Here is a 26,448-nt window from a genome sequence, read left to right as displayed (position 1 = left end):
TTATGCAATTTAATGCCACATAAATTATTTATTCTAATAAACTTATGCTGAAACTCTAACTTTCATAAAATTCAGAAAAGAATTGTGAGCCTTGTCATAATATAATGGTTATGGCCACTAACATCTTCCTTCATGTCTTTTCATCAATTTATTGTTATTAAGGGATTTTAATTATTTCATTGTGAGTGAATTAATGCCTTTACAGATTTGCTCCTGTGTGTCACTAATAATGCTAAGGTTAACTACAGAAGCTGTGGATTATTCATATGAGATGATGTCAAGATCAGTTTTGACTGGATATAGAAAGGCAAATTCAGGTATCAAAAACACTCCTGACAGGGACAGTCAAGCTCCTCAAGCCTATTACAACAGTGCACTAAAAATCTTCTTTGCTATATAAAGAACTGCATCAAATATATATAGATAATTGAGAAAGTATTTAATCTGAAAACCCATAATTATAAATGATAGGATAAACTCTTCTCATTTCTGAATGCATATTATGTCAGATTAATTTTTGAAAGATGTGATTTTTTTCTTCACAGTTATACTGATAAAAAAGCATAAGCATTTAGTTTTCATATTTCTGGATTAAGAATCAGAAAGGCATGAAAAAACTGTCAACTAAGAACAGAGTTTCAGCTATGACTATTTCCAAGCTTTCAATCAAACATTTATTTTTCAAACATCAGCATGTCTCCGTATATCATTAAGATATCTACTGCCAAGTGTTTCTCTGTTCGTGTGTACCTGGGAGAAAGTTTATTTCTTCATGTCAGCAAGAGAAGACACTTGAAAAATTGAAATGCTGTCAACTATAACTTCAAGGTTCTATAAATTGATACATATATATATATATATATTTCCTAAATCCAGTGTTTACCATTATTAGTGTATTATAATAATTCTTAGAATTCCAGTGCTAGCAGTGGAATTAACTATCTACCTGCAAAGATTGTACAGAATGTAGAATATGAGTAAATGTTGAGTATTTATTTTCTCATCCTAATATACAGTTCTGTACTAGGCCACAGAATATGCTACTTCATTTTTCACCACACTTATAATGGCATTTCAACAAGCAACTACCTACTGTGGTTAGGACCCCTTTACCCCTTTCACCTATGTCCAGTCTTCTAAAAGTTCAGCATAAGATGGTTATCTAGAAAAATTCTCGGTCAGACAGGAACACACTTCTGAGGAATGATTCCTCCTATTCCTAAGTGATGAAAATGAGCAATACCCAGGATGTGAAAAACTTTTTTTCCAAAGTCTGTTACAAATTGACTATAGTCAGAATCTGTACAAAAGACTCATGAAATGATATGCTGAAGACATAATGAATAAAATGAATACTATAGAGGTCTAACTCTGAAACTTTTATAGAAACAGTTGCATTGACTTTAATTTGTTTTTTCAGAGTTTACGGTAAAACTTCTAACATTTCTAATTTTTCCAATAGTCTGTAACAAAAATTAAATGTAGATTTTTGGAAGGGAAAAACTAAAGTGTGAGATGAGTCTATAGCATGAGTCTGACATTTGATTGTTTAGATCTATATATATTCTGTTTTGGGAAGGACAGCAAGACATCCATATTTTCCACATTGGTATTTCAATTACGGTGATTCAGAAGTGGACAACATGTGCAAATAATCAGCAGGGGCCTGACTGCAAGCATTTGAATGACTAAGTTCCCTGTAGGGTCCGTGCCATATAGGTCTCAGTTTATAAAGTTAACTACACACAGCAGGGATATTTACCTTTTGGAACTATATCTTGATGCAGTCATTTTCGCTTAGGCTAATTACACCATAAACCTATATCTAAAGTTATACACAAGATTAGATGCCAGCCATGGCACTTGAATGTTGTCCTAATTATGTGCATTAGCTAAATAAATAAGCACACTTATGGTATCTATAAGCATATCATATATAACATGTAACAACAATAAAAATTAACAATTTTTAACAATTACCTTCATGATTTGCTAAGTATCAATGAGTAAAATCAAATTCAATGAAAATGTCTTTCAAGTGAAGAGTGCTCCACTTGTGTTATTTATTTTACTATACCCACAGATTCAAAGACTGTTTCCCTTTCTTCTCTCCATAGGAAATGATCTGTTTCTAGTTGCTGTGCATGAACTGGGACATGCTCTGGGCTTGGAGCACTCTAATGATCCCACAGCAATTATGGCTCCTTTTTATCAGTATATGGAAACTGACAACTTCAAACTACCTAATGATGATTTACAGGGCATCCAGAAGATATATGGTATGTCTCGTTTTAATTAGGAAACTTGAACATTTTCACTTAAGAATGGTTGAGAATCTCCTGTTCACACTATCTCTAAAAAAAAAAAAACTGTTGGGGCATCCTCTGCCACTTGCTGTCCCAAAATCTTCTTTCTGTGATGGCCAAAGATTATGGTGTAGCTCTTTTGCTTGGTTACTTTTACTTGGTTTTACTTGGTTTCTAACTGTTCATAATTTGCATTCAAATTTGCACTCAGCTGGAATGGTAATCTTAAAAGTTCTAAAAGACCGTAAGGAAAATATCTGCGAAAGGATTCTGATCTTTTAAAATATTAAGGCATGCAAGTTTCAACCATAGTGAGCTTATTTCTGAAGTACTAAAAACACATATAGTAGTATGAATTGACTACTTCTCAGTTATCAAATGATTGGGAATAATCATTAATTATAATTGATAATATAAATATAATCAATAATTAAATAGTTCCCTGAATAGATCGATTTTGAGGTCTAAAAAAACCCTTCGTTGTAACAAGTATAGAAATGAATTCTGCATGAACTTGAGAAGGCAAAGTAACTGAAAATTGTAAATGAAACCAAACCAAAGCAATACCTTTATTCTGTCTATGGGCTGAATCTAAAATTAATACCTGTATTATTGTTTCTGGCATTTCCAAAGCTATAATTTTATTCCTGATTTTTAAAAACTGATTCTGTAGATATTTATGAAGCAGTTGGAAGTTTTTGTTGTTGCTGTTTGATTTGTTTATTTTAATATACATTTCCCTACAATGAAAGAACTGTTCTGCCTCTATCTATATTGAGATATCTGTATAGTCTATTTATGCCACGCATCCAGTATGTATAATTTGGACCTACCTTGTTTAATATTCTCCAATTCATTTTGTATCAGATTTAGTTTTGTGCTCAAGGTTTCTTTCAGTTTAGAAGCTAAACTGAATATTATTAGGTCCATTCCTTACTCATCTGTACTGCTACGAAGGCCACCTACGTTGGTAGAGAAAAACAGTACTGCTAATTAGAACTTTCCTACCACTGTTTTATGTTTTATATTAACAAGCTTTTTAAATATCATATTAGCAAGCACTGATATATGTTTTCATAAAGCTTAAATAGTAGTTTAAAAATGATTGGCTTAGCAAGTTTTTTGTTGTTTTTTCCTCCGTGATTAGCTAAAGGGAAGGTTGTTTCACATGAGCTCAGTTGGTAGTCTAGACTTAAAGGCTAGACACCAATACTTTGCCAAAAACTAACCACTAAGCTCTAACAGCTGTGGGCTATACATTTGGAGAAGTGTGTTACCCCTGGGAAGTAATATCTGACATCCCTAGCAAATAGCATACAAAAACTTTGGTTTGAGGTTACAATCTTTCCAACATTTGCTACTGCACACTGATTCCTTTGCTCCCTTTAAAATGAAAAGATGATTGGGAATCGTATGACAATAAAAATGTCATACCTATTAAAATAATTACTTTGATCTGCAATTTTCCTCCAAACACCATTATTCACTGTAAATTATAAATGCCACAAATTTTAATACTGTGAATGAAATAAATGCTATTAAATTGGATGACAACCATTCACGGAGTTTACCATTTCCTTATATAGTCAATATTTTTTCTCAGAAAACTATGCTTATTTTGAATAAATACCAGAAATTCAAAGGACATTTATGCAGTTTTAGGGTTTACTTATTGTTCAAATGTCTTTCTGAACCTAGTCATGCAAATTATGTTTATATTTTGAAATCAAAATTGATTGTGTATTTAAATGATTTGAAGGCAGGGCAAAATAGAATGAGCTAAATTAGCACATTCATCTTGTTTCCAGAAATATCACTGTTCCAGTGGGAGCTTCCTATCTCTTTATACATAGAAAACATGAGTAAATGTAGTAATACACGTTGAAAGGGAAAGATAAACTGAAATGAAAGTAAAGCATTATGCCATTAGAATTATAAAAAGCATTTGCCTGAGAAGGCCCTTTGACTTTTGAACAGAGAAATTATGAGTGGGACACTTATTTGCCATCAATTCCTTGTATATTATGAACAAAAATGTGCTTGCTAGAAGAAAAAGGGTTTTAAAATATTATACAATTAGTTTTAGTTTTAGTTTTTAATTTTTGTTTTAGTTATTCCATTTCAATTTATCTTCAGAAATTCTTTTAATCACTAGGTGTCTAGCTTTGTTAAAATCTCTGACAAATGGAAATTTAAAATTAGACATAATTAATTTAACTTTGAAGAAAATTTGTGAATTAGAGTCTTTGTTTATGTGGATGCCTGTGATTTGAATTCCAGTTTCAAGAAAATTTAGACATAGCAAGGAGTATTGTGGAAATCTAGGAATGTATCCTGAAAAAGATACTAATATGCCTACAAATTGGGTCAGCAGTAATTATATAGGTATATACAGGCATATGTGAATTGATAGGTAGAAGAAAAAAGATGACTTGAAAACATTGGTTGACGATGTTTTGATTAGGAAAGGGTTCATTATTTCATAAAATAGGCAATGATTTGGTCTTAAAATTTCTTATTCAGTTGGTATGCAATGAATTACTTCTCATCTGAAATGATAGTGGAATGTGCATCCTTTGCAGATTTTTGGAAAGATGATACTGAATAGTGAAAAATAATTATTTGCTTCATTAATGCCTTAGTTCTGTAGCACACCTTCATTATACCCTTTAACAACATGGGAGTGGCAGATCACTTTTTTGATTTCCCTTCCACTGGAGGTTTCACACTGCTTAGTTTTTTTGTTTGTTTCTTTCATTCCTTTTTCTATTCCTTCTTGAAATGTCACTGATTGGCAAATAAATTACATCTTGCTGCCATTTTTAAAGGTCCACCTGACAGGATCCCACCACCAACAAGACCTCTGCCAACAGTGCCACCTCATCGTTCGATCCCTCCAGTAGACCCACGGAAAAATGACAGACAACCTAAGCCTCCCCGGCCACCCACTGGTGACAAACCTTCCTATCCTGGGGCCAAACCTAACATCTGTGATGGGAACTTCAACACTTTGGCTATTCTTCGCCGGGAAATGTTTGTTTTCAAGGTAGGAGGCTGTGAATTTTTCAGTGTTACTTCAACTGTCTGCATTTATTCTTTTTTTTTTAAAAAAAAAAAAGCAAGATCTCATTCACCATGACTGCATTTTCCCAGCCTTCTCACAGTTAGAAAGTTTGAGAAAGAAATTAAAAAGTAAATATACACATGGTTTAAACATCTAGCAGACGGCTGCTGTAATGTTCTAAATTGGGAAAATGCACATGTCAGCAGAAACTGTAATGCTTCAAAATGTAAAGGTAAATAAATTCTGCATGTTATGAAGAGATAAAAAAGCATAACTCATAAGTAGGCGGTGGTAAGAATGACTCTGTTGGGAAAACAGCCACGTCCAGACATATAGTAGATACTGTATGTCTTTAATTCTGTTTTGTTTTTATTTTGACTGGAAATAAAATATCAGATTTACAATTAGGTCAGTCATTTAAAAAGGAAGTACCTAAATAAAGTCTTTGTCACAAAAATACACAAAAATTTACTGCAGATGTGTTATTGTCTATTTCTATTCATATTCTATCTCTAAGCTGATATGTGCAGTATATGCAACAAACTGAACTAAACAAACTGAAATGAAGAGAAATGAAGAGCAGCCTTTTGATAAAAGGTCTTTGCTTGGGTTCATGAACATCAAAGCCATCTTAGGAGAATGATCTAGGATATTGTATCCAGAAGGCAATCAATGTTGAAGAGTAATTACAGAATCCTTATTATTCAGTGTCTTAAAACAACTTGCTGACAGATTTTGCAGTGCAAACATTTTGGAAACGTGCAACAGTATAATCTCTTATTTTGAACTTTTTGTGTGCCAGATGTGCTTCAGCAATAGGAAGTGTAGGACCTTTGTTTTGTAAATCTTGACATGATTCAACATGAGTGGATTGCAATTTTTTCTTCTGCAAGTGTATATGAATTTGTCCTAAAACAGGAAGCTCCAAGTTCAACGTTTGTTGTTGGTCTTTCTGAGGGGATCCATTTCCCTCATAATACGTTTTCTTCTTATGTGCGTTATTGCTCCAGATTAATCTCTTTAGCAGCACTATCTGGATTCTTACTGTCTTTAGGATACCTCAAGAAGATATTTACTAATAGCCTCACATGAATTCATTCAAACTTATTGAGTTACCTTCACAACTCAGTGAGCAGGATTTTTTTTTAATTTTATTTTTCCCATGAAGATCTAAGGATTTTTCCATCCCTGGGAATGTCAGACCTTTTCATTTGCTTCATCTTCAAACTCCAGGAGGTCCTGAATCATCAGTCTTTTATGACTAAAACTCAAAGGTTAAGAAAGAATCTAATTTTCTAACTTGACGTTAAGCAGGATATTAAACTACCTACTTCAATCTCATATCATCCTCCTCAAGAGCAATAGAAAATACTGTCATTTATTTTAGACATAAATCAATAAATAGTGAAATGCTATCCCACTAACACAAAATTTCCTGTCTAGCCAAGTCTGTGTACCTGGAAAAATAACATTGACCATCATTACTTATCACTCTTTGCTATTCCGATTGAAAAGACTGTACTTTCTTCAAAAAGCATTAGCTGCTTATTGACCTAACATTGTATGTTTACTTTATCACATATATGCTTGCTAGTGTGCAGACTGCCTATTTGTTCTAACAGCTAAAACTTCATTCATAATCCACACTGGAATGAGGAAACATGGACAAATATTAGAAAGAAACAACCAGAATCAGAGTGTGTACAAGCTTTATGTTTAGAGACTGACTCCAAAATTAGGTTGCTATTTTCTTAAAAGCAAAGTGTTAAGAAGAGAAGAAAAAGATAAAATTTCTCCAGGTTAATTTTTTTAAGAGTCCAGCAGTCCCTTAAAATAACATCAGAGTATCTGGTAGTATGGCAAGGCTTAACTTGGGTTCTCATGCTAAGCAGTAGAATTTAGTTAAGTATAAAAATCCTTACTTTGTAGTCTGAGTGTCTTTGAATACTTGCATTAGTAGGCTTTAACTTTCTGGTTCAGAAAATAATTTTCTAAGGAAGATTTTGGTCTACTAAAGCAGCTAACTGTGGATTTATTTTTCTTTTTTTTTTATTTTTCTTTTTTTGTGTGTGTTTGTGTATGTGTATTCTGGTGTTTTGGTTTATCTGGTAGGTTGCTGGAATTTTTTGTTGCTGTTGCTCTCTTGTTTGTTTATTTGGTTTGTTTTTATTTTTTTTATTTTTTTTTTTTTTTATCTGTTTGTTTACTTTGCATGACAAGGAGCATCAAGGGTGCAGGTAAGGGAAGAAAGTGGATAAGTCAGAGATGGTTCTTATTTTACTACTTTTCTTTGCAGATGTCAGGGAGAGGGAGAGCAGGTTACAAGTAAAAGCTGAGCACATCAGGCTGTAGTAGAATAACAGGAATTCATTTTCAAAAGGTATAAACTGAAATAAGGAATGAATTAAGAGAAAGTATCCAGCAATGGAGAAAGTGAAGCTGGGATTTCTGTGCTCTAACACAACAGAAAAGATCAACCTCCTTGGTCTTGCCCCTTAATGCTAGTATGAAGAAAGTCGAGGAAGACACGGGAGATGAGCTAAAAGCCAGGTAGAGGAGAGGTGGAGAAGAAAAGGAGATTGATGGCAGTACTGTACCAGGTGGAAACAATTAAAGAACAGTTATGACCTCCAGTGGAAGAATTATTGCAGGATAGTTCCCAAATGAGTTAAAATTAATAAAGTTGAAGGCTAATCAAATTATATCCTTTGCTTTCTTCCTCTTTATCCACAGGTTTGCAATGACTGTGTAGTTGCAAATTTTACTGCTTTCTGAGTGGTATGTGTGCTCTGTATGAATTTTGAAATTAAAATAGTGAATATCTCATGAACCAGTCTCAAGATCAGATGCTCAATTTGTTTAAATAAGCCTTGAAATTGCTTGGGAGCTTAGCCATAGAGTTGAAGAATGCAAGTCGTCTGAATAATTAAATTCTAATTTGAACATAAAATTGAAGCACAGAAGATAACACTTAGAGATACACTGTGGATTTTTGTAGTAGATGACAAACAATATTAATTTCTATAAGACTAGAAGGATTTCTAGAAGGAAAAATGAAATTTACAGTCATCCTTCTTTTTTGCCTTTGCTTTGACAAAAAGGCAATCATAGTAACACTTGATAAAATTTGTGTGTTTTTAGAGAAATGAAGTAAATAGAAATTTTTCTTCATGTAACATTACTGGTAAATACAAAAGTAAAAGCAATCAACCTGTCAAAGATTCCCCTGAAGTTCAGCAAATAACATTAGAATTTTGCAGATCAATTATCTTGATATAGATAGTAAGAAATGATTGGATCTTGAGGAAAAAAATATGTTTTCATCAAATATATATAGAATACTGCCATATATTTTGTTCCAAAATTACTTATTTTCCTGAATTCTTTAAATTACACGCCCTAAAAGTGTCTGTGCTAGCAGTAAAGCGTAGGGACACAGAATGCTAAAACCCAAAACTATTAATTTAAGTCCATGTATTTTAAGTATTGGCTTCAAGAATTACTTAAGTGGTATTTTAAAATGTATGAAGTTTGTATGTTCTTTCAATTAATGTTACTGTTTAAAATGTGCTTGAACTGGTGAAAGCTGCTATCAGAACAAGAATTTCTATGCCAAAATTCACCAGTGCTAAGTTTTTATCTTGGGATTCCATTTAGCTTCTGTAATTATGTTGAATGCAATTAGTATTAGCTGACACTCTCATTTCCAGCGTTTCCTCCTCCAGCAATTTTCTCCCCCCTTTTTGGTTAGAACTCTCCTGGGTCATAGAAAATGCCTGAAAAATGGAGAAAAACAAGTAGGGAAAGTTGTGCAAAGTGGTGTGACGCTGCCTGTATGCCTGCGTTTAGTGGAAAAAAACTTCTCAGCCATTGTACGTAGCAAATAAGTGGTATCTGACAATCCTGTCTTCTGCTTGAAGTCTCCTGAAAGTACCATTAGGGTTACCGCTTTATGAAAGAAACCCCATTGTTTAAGGACACCAGAAAAGATCCATTCATGCAGATGTTTACAACATATATTTCCAATTTCTCCCTGTGTTCTGTTTTTCCAGCCTTCTGTAGAAAGAAGAAAAAAAAGAATTTTGATGAATATCCTATCAGTAAAGGTACTTATGTTAACAACTTCTGAACATTTTATACAGTTTTTAAAAAGTTTCTGAAGGTCCAGTGGTTGCACAGGAAGTTTTGTCTCTCAAAACAGGAGGGCAGAGCCACACTGCTTCTTTATTCTGTTGTTTTTGAGATGTGTATAGTTTGTGTTTGGCTGTACGTGCTGATAGTTCCTTGGCAACAAATTTACTTCTGATCCTGCTTCAACCATTTGTGTAACTGCTGTTAACTTCTTCTTTATGCTTCCTTTAAGTTGATTTTAACAAAATCTTTAAATGTAACAAAATCCTCTATTCACAAGTCCAAGCACCAGATGTGTCAAACAAGCAAACTAGAAAGACAAGATATGTCTCCTTGACAAATAATTTTGCTTCCCGGAAGACATTGCAGTGATACTTTCTACTTCAGTGCTAACTCTTTAAGAAACAAATTAACGATTCCAATATAACCTATAATGTTTTTAGTATTCATGTTGGAAAAGTTAACTCATTCCTTCAAGAATAGCACCTTTAACCACTGCCATATGCTAGAGTGTTTGTTGAAATGTAAAGTGTACAAGAAAGAAGCTTGTCCATCAGAGGAGGAACATTTACAGCTCAGAGAAATATCTTCTCAAATGTTAGTGTTGCAGATGGTAGAATAACAAAACGATTTTTAGGAAGGCCTCAACACGCTGTGTTTTACTATTTTACAGTAATTTTTCCACAACTTACAGAAAATTGTTTTCCAATTCTTCATTTGCTAAGAACCACTGTCAAAAGGTTTCTGATGTGCCAAACAAGCAAAGGCAAATAGGCTGTCATTACCTCTTGACATCAGTTTAGGCAACAGTTTCTTTCACGTATAACAGTATAGATGCCATTCAATAACTCTTTCAGAATTTGTATTTATACAGAATATGCTGTTAAACACAAAAGGAAAATCCACAACAACTACTAATCCTGTTTCTTGTTATGTGGTAAACACAAGAGGATTTTTTAAAGCATTTTAGCATTGACTACTTAATCATAACTGATAATCTAATAAAAATTTCTAAGAGACAGAAGGAATGTAGAGACACAGAAGTAAATGTGATATGAGACCTGACTCCACATTTGAAAAGATATTTTTTCAAAGCTGTCCTAGACTGTTTGTGTAGCTGTTTTTCATCATGTGATGCTGTGGATGTCTGGTCTGTCAGCTGCAGCCTGGGAAAGTTTAGCAGAGGAAGCTATGGAAGTAAAGACTTGAGGATCTAAGAGGATAAAATACTTGACATCTCAGCTGCAAAAGATTAGGAGTGGGAAGTCAGAAGAAGTTAAGACTGCAGAGAAGAAGTTAAGACTGCAGAGAGTAGACTCTTTTCTCCATGCTTTTTAAATCATTATGTTAGAAAGAACAATCTGATGGGAGGAGGACAGCTTTATTCAGATGTCAGACTCCATGTTGAAAAGAAGAGAGAAAAGCAGCAAATATTCAATAGGGACTTTAATGAATTACAGTAGATGAAGCCCATTGTAAATGTACAGGATGGATACTCTATGGCACAATGCAAATTGTAGAATATCAAGAAGGACAAAAACACAGGAATGCTTTCAGCTATGAAATGACTACTGAATAGTCATAATTTATGTACTTTAATATATGGGTACTTTAACTGTCTAATGGTAAAATATTTTCCAAACATTATTTAAACCTTTCAGTGTCCTCCCCTTTCATACAAGCTCCCTTCAAGTACTGAATGGTCTCAACAAGCCTTCTCCAAGCTAGAAAAGCCCAACTCCCTTAACCTTTCTTCATAGAAAGGTGCTCCAGCCCTTTGATAATCTTCACAGCCTAGAATAGTTCCATTAAACCCCACTCTTCCCTCTCTCCTTTAACAATAATTGTCTTGTTCACAGTTCCTCTAAAAGATGGGAACCCAGTCATAGCAACACTTATTATCCAGAACTTACTAACCTATATGCATATTGTTACACATATAAATATAATCTATAGAAAGATATAAAGAATTACAACCATATATTATTAGGGATTTATTTACAAAAGTGACAGTGTAATGTATTTATATGTTATTCAAACTCATAAACAACTTGATCAGTTACAGTAACAGTCTGTACTATCTGGCTAATAATACTCATATTATTCATGTACTGGCCTATTGCAAAGTATAACCTTAGAAGGATGCATGACTCAGTATCTTCAGCAGGGCTTTAGATTTGCCAGATGGAAGAGTATGATTTTTTCCAAGAAGGCTTTGTTTTCATTGGCAAATGATATGGTGTGAAAGGATTTGATCTGCATCAAAGCAGATGGTAGAGAGCTCCTCTCATGTCTGTCATAAGTGCTTTGCTTTTAATTAGATGCAGTCTGTCCTCTCAGGCCAAACAGTTCCATTACAAATGTAGTTCAGATTTTTTTCTGAAGGGCAGCCATCCCTTAGACACTGGTGTCTTTGACTGTAGGCCCCTTGATGGTGTACCACACAATGCTTTCATTCAATGCAAATGATATTAGCATGTTGTTAACACGTCAGTGTCCATGCCATCTTGCCTTAAATAAACCCTGCTCTGCAACACATGTATTATTATTTCACCTCAAGCTATTTTTTGAGTGACACAATGGTACCTGTTGTTTGACCATCTCTTCACTGCATGTTTAGATGATGTACATCACAGTAGAGCCCAGGGCAAAGGGGTAGATTTAACAGATGTCCTGAGACATCAGCTTGAACTTTTATTTTCCCTGAGATAAAAATAAGACAGAATGCCTTGTTTAAACTCAAGTTAAATTCAATCTAAACATAGAAAAATTCCTTCCTGTTTTAAAGCCTTACAGAGAATCTGTGGAGCCTCTGGGGCTGCTCAAAACCTGACTGGACCGAACTTTGGGCAACCAGTTTTATCTGATTCTTTTTTGAGCAAGGGAGGGGGTCTCCAGAAGTGCTGTCAGTGTCAGCCCTTCTGTGATTTTATGTAGAACTGAAATATGAAGATTACTAAGGAATAGAATTACAAAATGCCTTTTCATCACTTACTTTCCCCACTCTCCTCGAAAACAGGGACTGAGCATTTTTTCAGAAAACCTCCCAAAACTTCTGTAGGTACCTTCCAACCTCAGCCATTCTGTGATGCTGTGAATCCACTGAAATGTGATTGTTTCAACAATCCATGTTCCAGAAGCATTTGATCCATCATTTCTTTTAGGCTACAGCCCTTACAGGGAGTAAGTAGTGAGATTTGGTCAGGAGTCTGATTTTTTACTGATATCTTTGGGTGAGGAGAAGAGGCCAGGGACAGCAGACAGAGATATGTGGCTGCTGTTCATGAGGGGCTCATGAGAGGACTACAGGAAGGGGAAAATCTACCTTCTCTAATTGTGCAAGGCATATCCTCTCCTTTCTCCTTTCCCTGTATCAGCTTTCAGGAGAAATTGCCATCCTTCTCAACGGTCATACTCTGGTCTAGAACACTTTACTAAAGGACTAACTGTTTCCTTCTGTTCTCATGATGAACCATTAACATCCACACTTTCTTCACAGCATTTACATATTACAGTAAGAGAATTCTGGGACCCAACTACTTTTTCACTTATTATTTTACTACAGCAGAAATCACTTAACAAAAAGCACTAAGGAATAATAATAGAGTACAAAATGTATTCAATTTTTAAATTTGTCTATTTTGGGAGATTCGATGTTCAAGTGAACCAATGAAAAATATTTCATTGACAAGAGAATTGCAAAAAAAGCATCACTGACAAAAAAATATTTGCAAAAGCAAGCACAGCAAGGACAAATCTAAAATTACATGGAGGCATATCTTCAATTTTGTACCACCAGCAAGTGTTGGAATACTAATATTACATTTTAATTGGGGTTACCTCTAATGGAACCAAAGGGAATAAATGCAGAAACACTAAGCACAAAGATTAATTACAATTTCTTGGTGAATAAAATGGTAATCTTTCAACTAATTTAGGTAAAGATTCTAGGAAACCATTGTAATAAATTGCAATGTAAGCTTTTCCAAGCAAGATATTGACCAGTCTTGGAAAAATTGGCTTAATTTTGATTTACAGCTAAGGCTTTATATTAAAAGAAGTATTTATATTTTAGTTATTCATTTACTTTTCTATTTATTGCCTATTCGAGAGGTTAAGGATCAACAACACATAGTACAGATTAAAATAAAATAATCTGATTTGTTCTTAGTTGTTTCTTGTACAAAGTGCTGCAATATAAAGAAGTTGAAGTCTTAAATAATTGAGTGATATCCACATACTTGTTTTTTTCAGTAATTCAGTGAAGCACTATTCACAGTTTGAAAATCTACTGAAATATAAGAAAATTATAGTAGATAAAATTCTGTATTTTCTTCCTTTTTATAAGCCATCAATGAAGTATGGTCTTCTTTGCCTTGGAGTAAAGTCTTGGCCCAATTAAAAGTAACAAGAAAAAATTCTATTGATCATTATAGAATCAGGATTTCACCACTTAAATTGAGCACTGAATAATGGGGATTAGGAAAAATAACACAAGAAGCACCACATTAGCTTGTAATATTAAGTATATGAAATCAAGAACTGGTTTGGTATATAATATCAAACTTGATCATACTGCTCATCCCAGTCTGTAAATTGAAATAGGGTAGGAACAGTTTAAAGTAATGATTTGAAACACATCCTGAAGAAAACACTGTATTATTAGATCAAACAGTGCATTTGACAAAAGAGGTCAGTGCTTTCCCCTTCTCCGTAGCAGTGTTTTTTCTCAATCTTACCATGATAGAGCCTTTGCAGACATTTAGTGCTTTAAGTTGTAAACTCCTAGTTTATCTGTAATCATATTTAATTTACATCATCGCGTATTCACTGTTAGAAAGTCCTTCAACTCTTTATGATCAAATTCCACTATCTGAGTGAGAATGCAAAGACAATCAAATATCTATCATTTTTATGTCTGTTTTTTATCTCAGCTGATGTTGTTGTTGGCTGATCTTCACTGGATGTGAGACTCTCCATGGTCTGTTTTACCCTTTGGTCATTTCTGTCAATATCAATACTGGATCATTTCAAGAATAGATGTGTTCACCCAGAGAATACAGTGTAAACCCCTGCAGTCTTTTTCTAATCCTGCCACCTCTATAGACAAAAAGACTTGCTTAGCCTTGCAGCATGGCACTCAAAGCCAGTTCTGGTACCAAGATATATTTTTTGTTCTTGTTGTTAGCACAGTTTCACAGAACACAAGCATTAAACTGAGATCAAACAGCATATATTAGTGTCTTAGCTGTTTAGTGCTTTGAATCCAAAATAACTCCTCTAAACAGTTCCTTAAATCATGTCTTCCCCTATTTTCATAAGTTATCAGCTTATCAGAGCTTAGTGCTTCATTCACTTACTAAGCAATATGAAATACTGACTTAAAAGAAGCCTGTATTAAATCCACATATAATTTTAAAAGCTGAATTTGGTTATGGCCTGGTGTGTGTGTCTTGCTCCTTTTTAGTGATTTGTGTGGACATCTCTGTCTCAGCTCATAGAATCATAGCTTCACAGAATGCATCCTGTTGGAATAGACCTTCAAAGTTCATCTGGTTCCAACTTCCCTGCCATGGGCAGGGAAATCTTTTGCTCAGTCTTACAATGGTTGCCCAAAGCCCCAACCAACTGTCTGTGGACGGGGTGTCCACAACTCCTCTGGGCAACCTGTTCCATTGCCTTACCACCTTCACGTTGAATACTTTCTTCTTAGTATCTAATTTGTCCTCTTTTATATTAAAGCCAGTACCCCTTATACTATAATTACACTCGCTGATAAAAAAAAGTCCCTCCTGATCTTTTCTGCAAGTTTCCTTTAAGTAGCAGAAGGTTAGTACAAGGTCTCCCCAAAGCCTTCCCTTCTCCAGGCTAAACATAGCTTCTCCAGCATTTCTTCATAGGTGGTGCCCCGGCCCTCTCATCATCTTTGTGGCCCTTCTCTACATTCACTCCAGCAGGACTGTGTCCTTATGCTGAGGGCCCTGGAGCTGAATGCAGTACTTCAGATAGGATCTCATGAAAGCAGAGCAGAGAGGGAGAATCATGTCCCTTGACCTGCATATAGTTTTGATGTTACTTCTTACTTTTGAAAACTATTTCATGATTTACAAACAACTTGTTATTTCAGTCCATGTATTCAATTAGCTAGTTTGTTTCAATCTGTCTCAGAGTCTTGTCTCCCCAGTTGTTCAATTACAATAACTAGTCTTTGAGGTTGGGATTTTTTTTGCTTTTAGAGCATTTCGTTAGAGGATTTCCTTGGCCAATGTGAATAATACAAGAACAAAGAAATATGCTTAGAAAGAACTTATTTACATTTAGAAAGATTGAGGTATAAAATAAAATGCATTCTTACTTTGTTTACAAGTATCTTGTATCAAAATGTATTCTAGAGTACAAAGATCACTGCATAAAAGCAATGAATATTCTTTTAATACATCTATAAAAATATTTGGAGTGCTAATTTCTGTGTTCATATGCTACCAAGAATAAGTTTGTGACAGGTGGCTTTGGTTAACAGTTGTTTAACAGTTGGATATAATTTTGTGCTCCCTTGTCTTCATGAGTAGTTGAAAAAATGTGGAACAATAAAAATAAATAAAAGTGAACAATGTACTAGCAATGTACTGCACCTGGAAATTATGCTAGATGATCTCCAGACATGTCCTGGTCACAGTCTTACTCATGTGGGTGAAAATTATTTTTCACTAAGTGAATCCTTCTGTGTTCTGTTTGGACTTTTCCAATCTCCTTGGATTGGCAGTGATAGATAGCTGAGTTAGAGTGATAGAAGTGAGTAATTCATGGGTTTGGCTAGATCATTTCCCTGTTTGACTTCTTTTAGTGTTTTCCCTTTCAGCATCTAGAAACTTTGACGAAGCAGATTATGTTGTCTCTTGCATTCTCAGTGAACTTTTGGTTATTTAGGCCCATAGCCTTAATTCCGCAAAGAATCAATCCCTGCATTTGGAGGGAAAAAAAAAAAGATTTATTCTCTTAAAGAATTTCTGATATTCGAGGAAAGCCCAATGACTCAGAAATATCTGTAATCCACTCACTCCTCAGGCAGATGGTGAAGCATCATATTACATATGATAAAGTGATAAAGACAGACAGGTAGAGAAAATCCAGTTATCCTGATTTCATTAGAATGGTTGATCTCTTTTGACCAGGCAAAGATAAGTCTGTCCTGGACCATTTTACATTATTTTTATGCTATTCCTTGCAAATATGGAGCTAACAATTTCCTATGGTAAAATATGGTTTTGAAAAAGAAATAAAAGTTACATTGAAAAATGTAAGGACAGAAAAACCAAATACTTCTTATTTTCTTCTTATGGCCCAAGATAAACAGCAAAAACAAATTGAAAATAAATGTGGAAAAATAACCTTAAATTTTCTACCTGAGCTTACAGACAATATGCTTGATCTTCTCTGGCAGATATTTTTTTGTTAGATCTATGCTATTGTTGTTAAGACAATATAGCATACTGCTAAGGAATATTGTGCAGTTGGGAACATAAGCTTGAAAATATTTTAATGCTAATATCCTATCTATTCATAGATTTTCAAAACCTGATTACAACTTTATTTAAAGGGAAGAGGTAGTCCACAACTACTGGCATTCTTTTTCTTAAAGAAATAGTGAAGTTTGATAGTTTGAATAAAAGTGAAGAGTATACATACAATCACATAATCACAGAATCTCGAAGGTTGGATAAGACCTACAAGATCCTCCAGTCCAACTGTCCACCTATCAGCAATAGTTCTCACTTAACCATATCCCTCAACGCAACGTCCAAGGGTTCCCTGAACACCTCCAGGGTTGATGACTCCACCATCTTCCTGGGCAGCCCGTTCCAGTGCCTGACCACTCTTTCAGAGAAGTAGTATTTCCTAACATCCAGCCTGAATCTCCCCTGGCACAGCTTGAAGCCGTTCCCTTTAGTCCTATCACCAGTTACACAAGAGAAGAGGCCAAACCCCAGCTCACTACAACCTCCCTTCAGGTAGTTACAGAGAACAGTAACGTCTTCCCTGAGCCTCCTCTTCTCCAGACTGATTAAATCAATGAGCAATATCAGACTTCGGTGATGAAGGAAGTTGCAAGATTACTATCAATGACATTTAAAACAGAAGAGAGGCTCAAGTATTTGCCGGATTTAATCTAGCAATCTGTTATTGTAAGTGCTGGCTATTTAGTTTCCCATAGCACTATGAGGAGAAAATATCAGTGTAAGAGAAGTACCAAAAAGTACATGTTTGTAACTAGAAAATCTGTGACTCATTTAAACAAGATATTCAGCATGTATTCTATATTTCCAAGAAAAATGGTAGTGTGTTGACACAGCCTATATAAATGCAGGGCTCACAGAAACATAATTTCCATTCCAGCTCAGTTTTATACTATGATTTGTAAAGAAACAACAGCTACGGAGTAGACATCCTCACCTCATATGCAACAATTAATTAAACCGTTTCATTCTTTAGCCACTAATATATACTGACATGCTTTGAATAGTGAATCTATCAATTTTTTGAATTATATTATTTGGAGAGGCATGTGTTTTAATGTAAACATGATACTTATTTCCATTTGAGTCAACACTGTAAAAATATTTGCAGTTTAAATATAACATATACTTTATCAGAACACTTTTTTTCCCCCAAGACCAGGATATTTTTTGCATTTTTAATGACAATTTTATTTTTATTACTTAAAAATGTACAGTTCCTTATCTTTCTGTAGTGTAGAATATTCCATGAACTCCTGAGACTCATTGACATATGAGAACTCTCCAAAGGTACAAGCAAAAGAATTGGGTGCAAGACTATTTACAGACTTTTCTAGACTCCCAAGTGCAGTCACTACTGGGAAATAGCAGCTCTGTTAATGCCTAATGTTCGTTGGATGAAGAGTTTTGTTCAGAACTTCATGTACATGTGCTGTAACTTGCAGTGCATTAGAGCGAATGGGAGCTTTCCAAGGATTCCTGGCTGCAAGCCTAGATATAATGTCTTCAGAGGATTTTATTGTGCTTCTTTTATGACTGGCTGTTTGTTTGTTCATATTGAATCATCATCATATGGCAGAGGAACATTTCATGGAGTCAAAGTCTTTTTTACTTTGGACAAAATCAAAATGAACTGAAATGGTGAATCCAGTTTGGAACAAAGAAACCAAAAGGAAATATGGCTGTTTTTGTTGTTGCTTCTTCTTTTTTTTTTTTTTTTCCTTTGACTGAATAATCAAGTTGACAATAATACAAGATTAGTGACATGACTTGTATTGATTTGTTACCATTACTATGTTCTAGAACACATCAGAAAAGCCATTGAACCTATCATCTCCAGTTGCACTATATTGCAAGATCTGGCACTTTTAGACTTGTAGTTGGAATAGGTTAACTGGAAAAGTTCTGGTATGGAAGACTTTCCAGGAAGAGTTAAGTGCTCTCTGAGTATATGACAATGATATTGTTTGTGGTGTTCTCTCACAACAAGCACAGATCAAACCATTGTGTTGTTACATATCTGAGAATGCTGAATTTCATGTTTAGTGTCATCCATCTGCTGGTGATAATCAAAGACTCAGTGACATAATTTAAAAGTATTCTACGTAATAGTTTTTCCTAGAACTGAAAGAATTCTGCATATATTCACAGATTTTTTTAGATTGTTTCAGGGTGTCTCGGAAGGTTAATAAATACAAAGAAATGCATAAATATAATTGCTACTGTCTACATAGGAAAAATAGGACAGGTGGATATGCATCAAAACATTTTATAAAAAGCTGAAAAAATTGATAATGAAGAAAATATAAAATATAAATTTGAATAAGGCAGAAAGAATTAAAATAATGAATATATTGAAATCACTATTTACTAATGAGAGTAGATCAGAAACCAAATGAGGACACATTTCAAAATTTAATATTAAGCAAATATTTTAGCTAGCAATGACCATAAACCCAATAGTGTGTACTTGTTGCTAAGAAGACCAATAGTATCCTGGTGTGCATTAGAAAGAGCATGGCCAGCAGGTCAAGAGAATTTATCCTTCCCATCTACTGTGCCCTGGTAAGGTCATACCTGAAGTACTGTTTCCAGTTCTGGGCTCTTCAGTTCAATAAAGGCAGGAAACTTCTTGAGAGAGTCCAATGGAGAGCTGGGGTTTTTCTTTCAAAGCCAAAACACAGCATCATACTACATATGAAGAAAATCAACTCTGTCCCAGCTGAAATCAGAACAAGAGATGATTAAGAGCCACAGGCATCTCCCCTATGAGGAATGACTGAGCCCTGGGTCATCCTGGAGAAGACTTAGAAGTGATCTTATCGGTGCTTATAAATATCTGAAGGGTGGATGTCAAGGGGACAGGGCTAAGCTATTTTTGATGGGGCCTAGTGATAGAACAAGAGGCAATGTTCTATCTGAATGTGAGAAAGAAATGCATTACTGTAAGGTTGATAGAGCTCTGGGACAAGCGGTCCAGAGAGATTGTACGGTCATTTTCTCTGGAAATATTCAAAACCTGGATTTCCTGTGCAACCTACTATAGGCAATCTGCACTAGAAGAGAAATTGGACTTGACAATCTCCAGATGTTCCTTCCAACCACTGCTATTATGCAGTTCTGTGAATGTGATCAAAGTGTTCTTAAGTGAATACCAAATACTAATAGCAGTTTTAAGAGATGTCTTATTTAGAGTGAAATTGTTGATATGTAATAGTGTAAATTTGTTAGTGTGAATGTAGAGAAGATATTGAAAATATTAAAACTAATAATAAAACTGCTGCTTTCATCTGCACTGCCAACGGCAACAGCAGTCATTAAGTTAGAGAATATAACTTAAAAATTGTGTTAGTTAGTTACTGCAGTTAGATAATGCAGTCACCTGAGCACAGACAGGGAAGGGTCAAGGCTCTCATGAAGGCATTTGTTTTGAAAGATTTATAACCAAGGTTATGGATGCCTCTGAAAATAAGTTATGTTCACTATATTCATTTGACAAAGTTATTTCTCCATAATTTCGACATAAATTACACCAAAACTGTTACATAAATAAGCAAACAAGAAACAAACAAATAATTTAATGCCTCTTTGGGCACTTTTAAAGCACAAGATCCAGTGTTTTAAGGGTTTATTTTCTTTTTTTTTTTTTTAATATATGTATGCATATTTTGGAATATTGAGGGAAATGCACAGAGTACTTGGATTCATACTGAGCATTTCAGAGCTGTCATACTGTAGAAAATAGAATTACACCTTTTCTAATGTAAAACACTGACATAAAGAATACTTCAATTGTGTCCAATTCACTCTAAAACAGATGAACTTCTTGTCCTACCACTATTATATTTAATGAAATGTAAATCCCATGAAACATTGTCACAAAGGATGTGAAGGATGTGAATAGTAGATGAACAAATGATTCTTCCACCTAATCTTCCATCTGATCCTTCTGAGAGATTAATACAGAGGCCCACGTGTAGAAATAACTATTTCTTATTATTCTAAGGAAAAATCAAAAGAAAAAAAAAAAGCAAATTAGAAAATGTCTTTAATCACATAGCATGGATGAAATTGACCAGACACATCAAGGGATGACTTGGCTGCACAACAGATGTGTCCTTGATTTTTTTTTATACATTTAAATAGTCACAACAGAATGTCAGTTTCATTAGTTTTTACTTTTTGACCTTTTGACCTAAAGTTTTCCTTTAGCTTTGTTTCGTGGTTTTGTTTTGTTTTGATTTGCTCTGGTCTGGTCTGGCTTTTGGTTTGTCTTCAACTCCTTGCTTTTCACAAGGCTGTTGTGTTCTTTTTTTCCTCAGTCCTTGGCTGACATGGAGTTTTTACCCTCTCTTAAACATGTTTTCTGAGAGGCCACCACCTTGACTGTCAAGCTCAGCTGTGCCCTTCACTGGTGCTATTGCAGCTGACTGGAACTGACTGGAACAGGCTGTGAATAGAATGGTGTAGCTTGTTCTCTTCTCACATAGGATCCTTGTATCCCCTAATGCCAGCACCTAAAAAAATAGTTTGTAAAATAGGGAACAAAATACATGTCTTGGATCTAGCATCATGCAGCACTAGAAATGGGAAAACTGGGATGTGATATTTTATCGAAATTAAAACATAAAGTTAGGAAGGGTATCAGAGGATTTGCCAACATTTTTGCTAATTGACCCTATTTTAATTTTTTTTAAATATTTTTGCTTCATCTTCAGTTGTAGTTTCTTTTATTACATCCTAACTTTCTGGTGCAGTAGCAGTAAATAAACCAGTAGTAGATGTTGGATGAACAAGAGTGCAGTTTGCAATTTCATTTAGCATCCATGAAGGAGATATATTCGACGTATTAAAAATTGAAGGGAAAAAAACCTTTCTTTTTTGACTAACAGTCTTTCAGACTATCTACTGAGTGACATAGTCTTTTGACTCCTTTGGAAAGAGAATTAGCATATTTTAGTTTCTAATCTTTGAACTCTAACCATTGGATTATTGATCCTCTTTTTAAAAGTACAGCAAGAGACTTCAGCATGAGTTATGAGAAATGGTTTTGCATATGTCTCAAATGAGAAAAGAGGCTATTCGATCTAAAGGTTCCTCAGAAAATGAAGCCAAGAGAGCAGATTTCAACATAAACAGAGCCCATTTTTGACCCTGTGTTTTGGTTTAACCTGACACCAGAAAGTCATTTGCTCACCCTACCCTTTCCAGAGGGATGAGAAAAAGAATCAAGCAAAAGAAAAAATTAAAACTCAGGGTTGAGATAAAGCTATTTACTAAGATAGAGAAAAGGAAAAGGATAATAGAGATGATAAATATATATATATATGTTTAAGTATATTACAAGTGATGCACAAGTGATTGCTCACTACCCCCTGGACTCTTTCCCAGGTAAACCCCAGGCATCAGAAGAGAGTGAGATGAACTCCTATCCCATTTAAAGCTCCTCCCACTAGATGTCAACTGGCCAGTTTAAGTCAGCTGTCCTCATTCTCATCCCTCCCAGCACCTTCGGCCTCTCACTGAGGATGGCATTGGCTCTGTACAATACAGCTTTTAAGTAACTATTAACATCGGTGTGTTATCAACATTGTTTTTCCCAAAGAACCAAAAACATAGAGTTGTACCACACACTCTTAAGAAAACAATTCAATCCTACTGAAACTAAGACAGCCTGAATAAATTGTTTGCCATTAATTTACATCATCATTTACATAAGAGAAGAAATACTAGAAAAATATGCATGCTACTTCTAGCAAAGATATCCTAGGTAAAATCATTCCATACATTTCATGCTTGAAAATGCATTTAGACCAGCAGAGATTTCATGTCAGTGGTTTGGCTGAAATTGAACACTTCATTTCAGGTGAAATGTATCACTTCCCCTGAACAACAAATTCATGACTGTACCCGTACCTTCTATTCTGAGTCATAGGCAGTTCTTCTGATCCTGGTGTTGGGTAGATAAACATATTGTTAAGAAAAGGGGTATGTTCATTACAAACAAGGGCTATAATTTCTGTGGAGGAGTGCTTCAGTGTCTCATTAGCTGATTAATAATGGGAATTAGCAGTAGTTAACAAATTGTACCAAGGAATTATATTCCTTACTTGCAAATGTAGGGAAGCATCAGAATGTGAAATGTATTTGATGCTGATTTTGTGTCTCCTGAGTTGGTCTTATGTCCACTCCAGGATCTCACCACAGGAGGTGCTAAGGTTTTTCTGGGCAAAGTTAAAAGGTTTCTGGGTTCTCACAGTGGTTTTTTAGGGTATATTTTCACCCCATTATATGGTCATACTGTTGTCACATATTCATTAAGAGAGATGAATTGGTTTTACTAGTTCAAATCTTCAACTCATTATGCGTTCATCTGTTAGAAACTAGATAACAGTCCATAACAGTAGTTATGGCAGATAACAGTAGTTTTAAAGGAGCCTAGTTTGTTCTTAAAGTAAATCAGCTTAATAATAAGATGACCTAAAGTATTCAGTATGTATATAAAATAACCCATTTAGCTGTTTCCTAAAATTGGTAGCATTATTAGCATTAGCAAATTGGCTAAATTGGTAGCATCCATTTAATGTCTGATTCCAGTGTCATTAGAACCAATTGTTTTCTTCTGTGTAATTAAGTAGGAACTGAAGTACGGCTAATCTATACATTTCCTTGCACATCCTGCATGTATTAAAATAGTAATAACAATAATGTCAGCACTCATTCTCAAAACTAATACATTTTTCTACTTTTAAATTTTTTGGACTGTAACTCTTTCTTCAGCTCCATTAAAACAGTTTTAAAGAAATTCTCAAAAGCATTTTATTCTTTTTTACTATCATGTGCATTTCTCTTTTAAGTTAAATGCTATAAATTTCAAATTTGGAATGTTGAGAATGGATGCTATGATAGAAATAGTGAAATTCCCCAAAGTAAGTAGGAACAAAGACCTTAAATCCATGTGTTGCAGGCCCAGTAGCAAACCCTGTTATCCTGCAATCATTGGAATCTCCTGGTAAAATTCAGATGAACTGATGAAGTAGGTGTGGAAAAGTGGCTTTTGAAATTATATCAAGATATTATATATTATCAAGATATTCCTGATTTATAACTACTTTGATACAATACATATAAATAATATTAACCAAAATTCATGGAACTTTGAAATATTCTCATAAAGGTGTATAGTAGTGGACCTTCATCATCCCCTGTAGCATGTTCTTTAGGAATATAGTCTCTGGAGGTTTTATTCTGTGATATTTCTTTATACACAACTCTTCTTTCTCTGTAAGAGAACAATTTGAAATCACTAAAGATCATAGTCATTATTTACCATGTGCTGTTTTCACAGTGCTCAGATGGGAAAAGCTTACGGTGCACATTTGTCTGATTTTTTCAGTTTACCTCTCCAGCTTTGCATAGCTTCTGGGAATGTTTGATCTTCTATTGACAAAGGCTTGCTTTTGCATGTGATGAAAGGTGGCTTATGGGAAAAGGCATGACCCAGGCTGAAACCTGCATGTATTTTGTCAATACTATTAACCTACAGTATTAATTGGAATTCAGCATTTAATTAACATTGATTTAGGGCAGAAGTATTACATCTATTTGCCTTTCTGTAGAAAATTAAATTGGCCTAGCAGTGATCTCTGAGGAAAAGCCATAGGAAAACTCTAGCGGCTGTAGATGCTCTGTTTTTCATTTTTGCATCTCATTCCATGTTTTGATGGTGAAATACCCTTAACAGCACTATATATATACTTTAACATCACAACTTTTCTTTCCTTCTATACCCACAGCATGTTTTCATATTCTCTTTAAAACTAGCACGAGACCTAATTTCTTCTTAAAGGCAAAATAATTTTAGTTTCCAAGTAGATGTGAAAGCTATCACAAAAAAAAATTTCAGTTTTTTTTTTCCTTTGTCCATAATAGTATTTCTGAAGTAGCTCACAGTCTGTCCTTCCTCAATGCCCATTTTCTGATTCTTAAATATATTGTTCTCTTTTGAATTCAGTTTCGATTTTTTGTTTGTTTGTTACAGTTCCTGTTTTTTGAACTGGGAATAATTGTCCAAGTTTAATTGACTTAGTATACTTGTGATTATAATATTTAATGATCTATTATTATACATTATCCCAGCTGCACCAGGATGATCCAGGTATTTTGTTAATGGCTGCAGATGCTTACAAAAAAACATTTGCTAGCCAGCAAGGAAAGGCACTAAAAGCTGTGTGGTTTTTAGACTTAGGTTTGCAATGCATGTGACAAGTCATAAGTTCAACCTGTCTGCAGGAGTTAATGTGTTTTGGGGAAATAGAGTAATTAGAAGTATATTAAACCAATATAGTGGAAAGAAACAGCTTTTCAATGCACAGTATTTCTCAAAAGAGACAAAAATGTGTTTATTTAGTATAGGCAAGTATGCTGAGTTGTGTTTTGTCAGAGAAACATTTTCAGACTATTTACTTTGAGTGTGAATGAGTGAATTCTTGGAGTGAATAAGCTTTCTTTATGACTGTGCCTCTTTCCAATTTCAGTAATAGCCAAATTTCATTGTAAATGCATTTTCCAGTACTTGTATCTGTTTATCAAAATGCAGATGATAAAAATGCTAGTAAATAGAAATTTCTTAAGGAAAAATTTAGTAAATTTTGTCATATGTGCTGAAATGATTCGTTCTTTCTATAAACAGAGCCTTTCTATTTGATACCTCTGAAAGATCCTTGGCATGTTTCACTGCCACAATTTCTCAAACTGGGTTCCAGAGTTTGAACTCTGGCAATCTAAAATTGTTAGGTCTGTTAAGTTCATATAAAATTCAGCCAGGAAAATTCAATTTACATAAACAAATTGTAACAAATTGTCCTGTCAGTGTTCACCAGCATCTACCTTTCCCGTTCTTTTAAATGGTCCAAAATTCCAGTCCAGTTTTCAGACATTGCCAGATACTTATCCATCTTATCCGTCTGCCTATCTCTGAAAATACATCTCTTGGCAAATAATGTGATTGTTTCTATGTATTCATGTAAGAATATAAAAATACTAAAATTATACCCTTCCAAAGTTTTATTTCTGTGAAAATCTTTCACCAGTCTGTTCTTGGACAACTGTAAAGCTGTGTTAGTACAATTTAAGGATGGGAAAAATACTAAAACAATTTAGGAAGGTCAGTGGGAAAGATTCTTTAGTAATGCTAGTGCTGCTCCATTGAATTTATTGAAGTCAAGGAATTTATACTAATGCACATTTGAAGCCAGAACTTGGTTTTCTATGTTCAAATTGTGTTTCAGAATGGAGTATTTAGACATTAGGAGTAGTGGCATATGAAGATCATATTTCAAGCAATAGATTCTTTCTTCATAATATTTGCCAGACATATCAAATTATAGAAAAACCTCCTGAAAACAAGTAGAAGAACAAAGATCCTGGATTA

At 34.5% G+C, this 26,448-nt stretch overlaps 1 protein-coding gene across 1 annotated transcript in view; it reads left to right on the top strand.

Annotated features, from left to right (window-relative positions):
* Nucleotides 1-26,448, top strand: part of MMP16 (matrix metallopeptidase 16) — a 179,177-nt gene that overhangs the window by 126,110 nt on the left and 26,619 nt on the right. The window contains exons 5-6 of the mRNA XM_052703354.1: nucleotides 2,118-2,279; nucleotides 5,135-5,352. Of these exons, the coding sequence (XP_052559314.1) occupies nucleotides 2,118-2,279; nucleotides 5,135-5,352 (380 nt within the window). The remainder of the gene's footprint in view (nucleotides 1-2,117; nucleotides 2,280-5,134; nucleotides 5,353-26,448) is intronic.

This window comes from Tympanuchus pallidicinctus, unplaced genomic scaffold (assembly GCF_026119805.1).
Source record: "Tympanuchus pallidicinctus isolate F22 unplaced genomic scaffold, pur_lepc_1.0 scaffold5, whole genome shotgun sequence".
NCBI classification, from domain to species: Eukaryota; Metazoa; Chordata; class Aves; order Galliformes; family Phasianidae; genus Tympanuchus; species Tympanuchus pallidicinctus.
The sequence above is the reverse complement of the archived record's forward strand: the minus strand, read 5'-3'. Positions and strand labels throughout refer to the sequence as shown.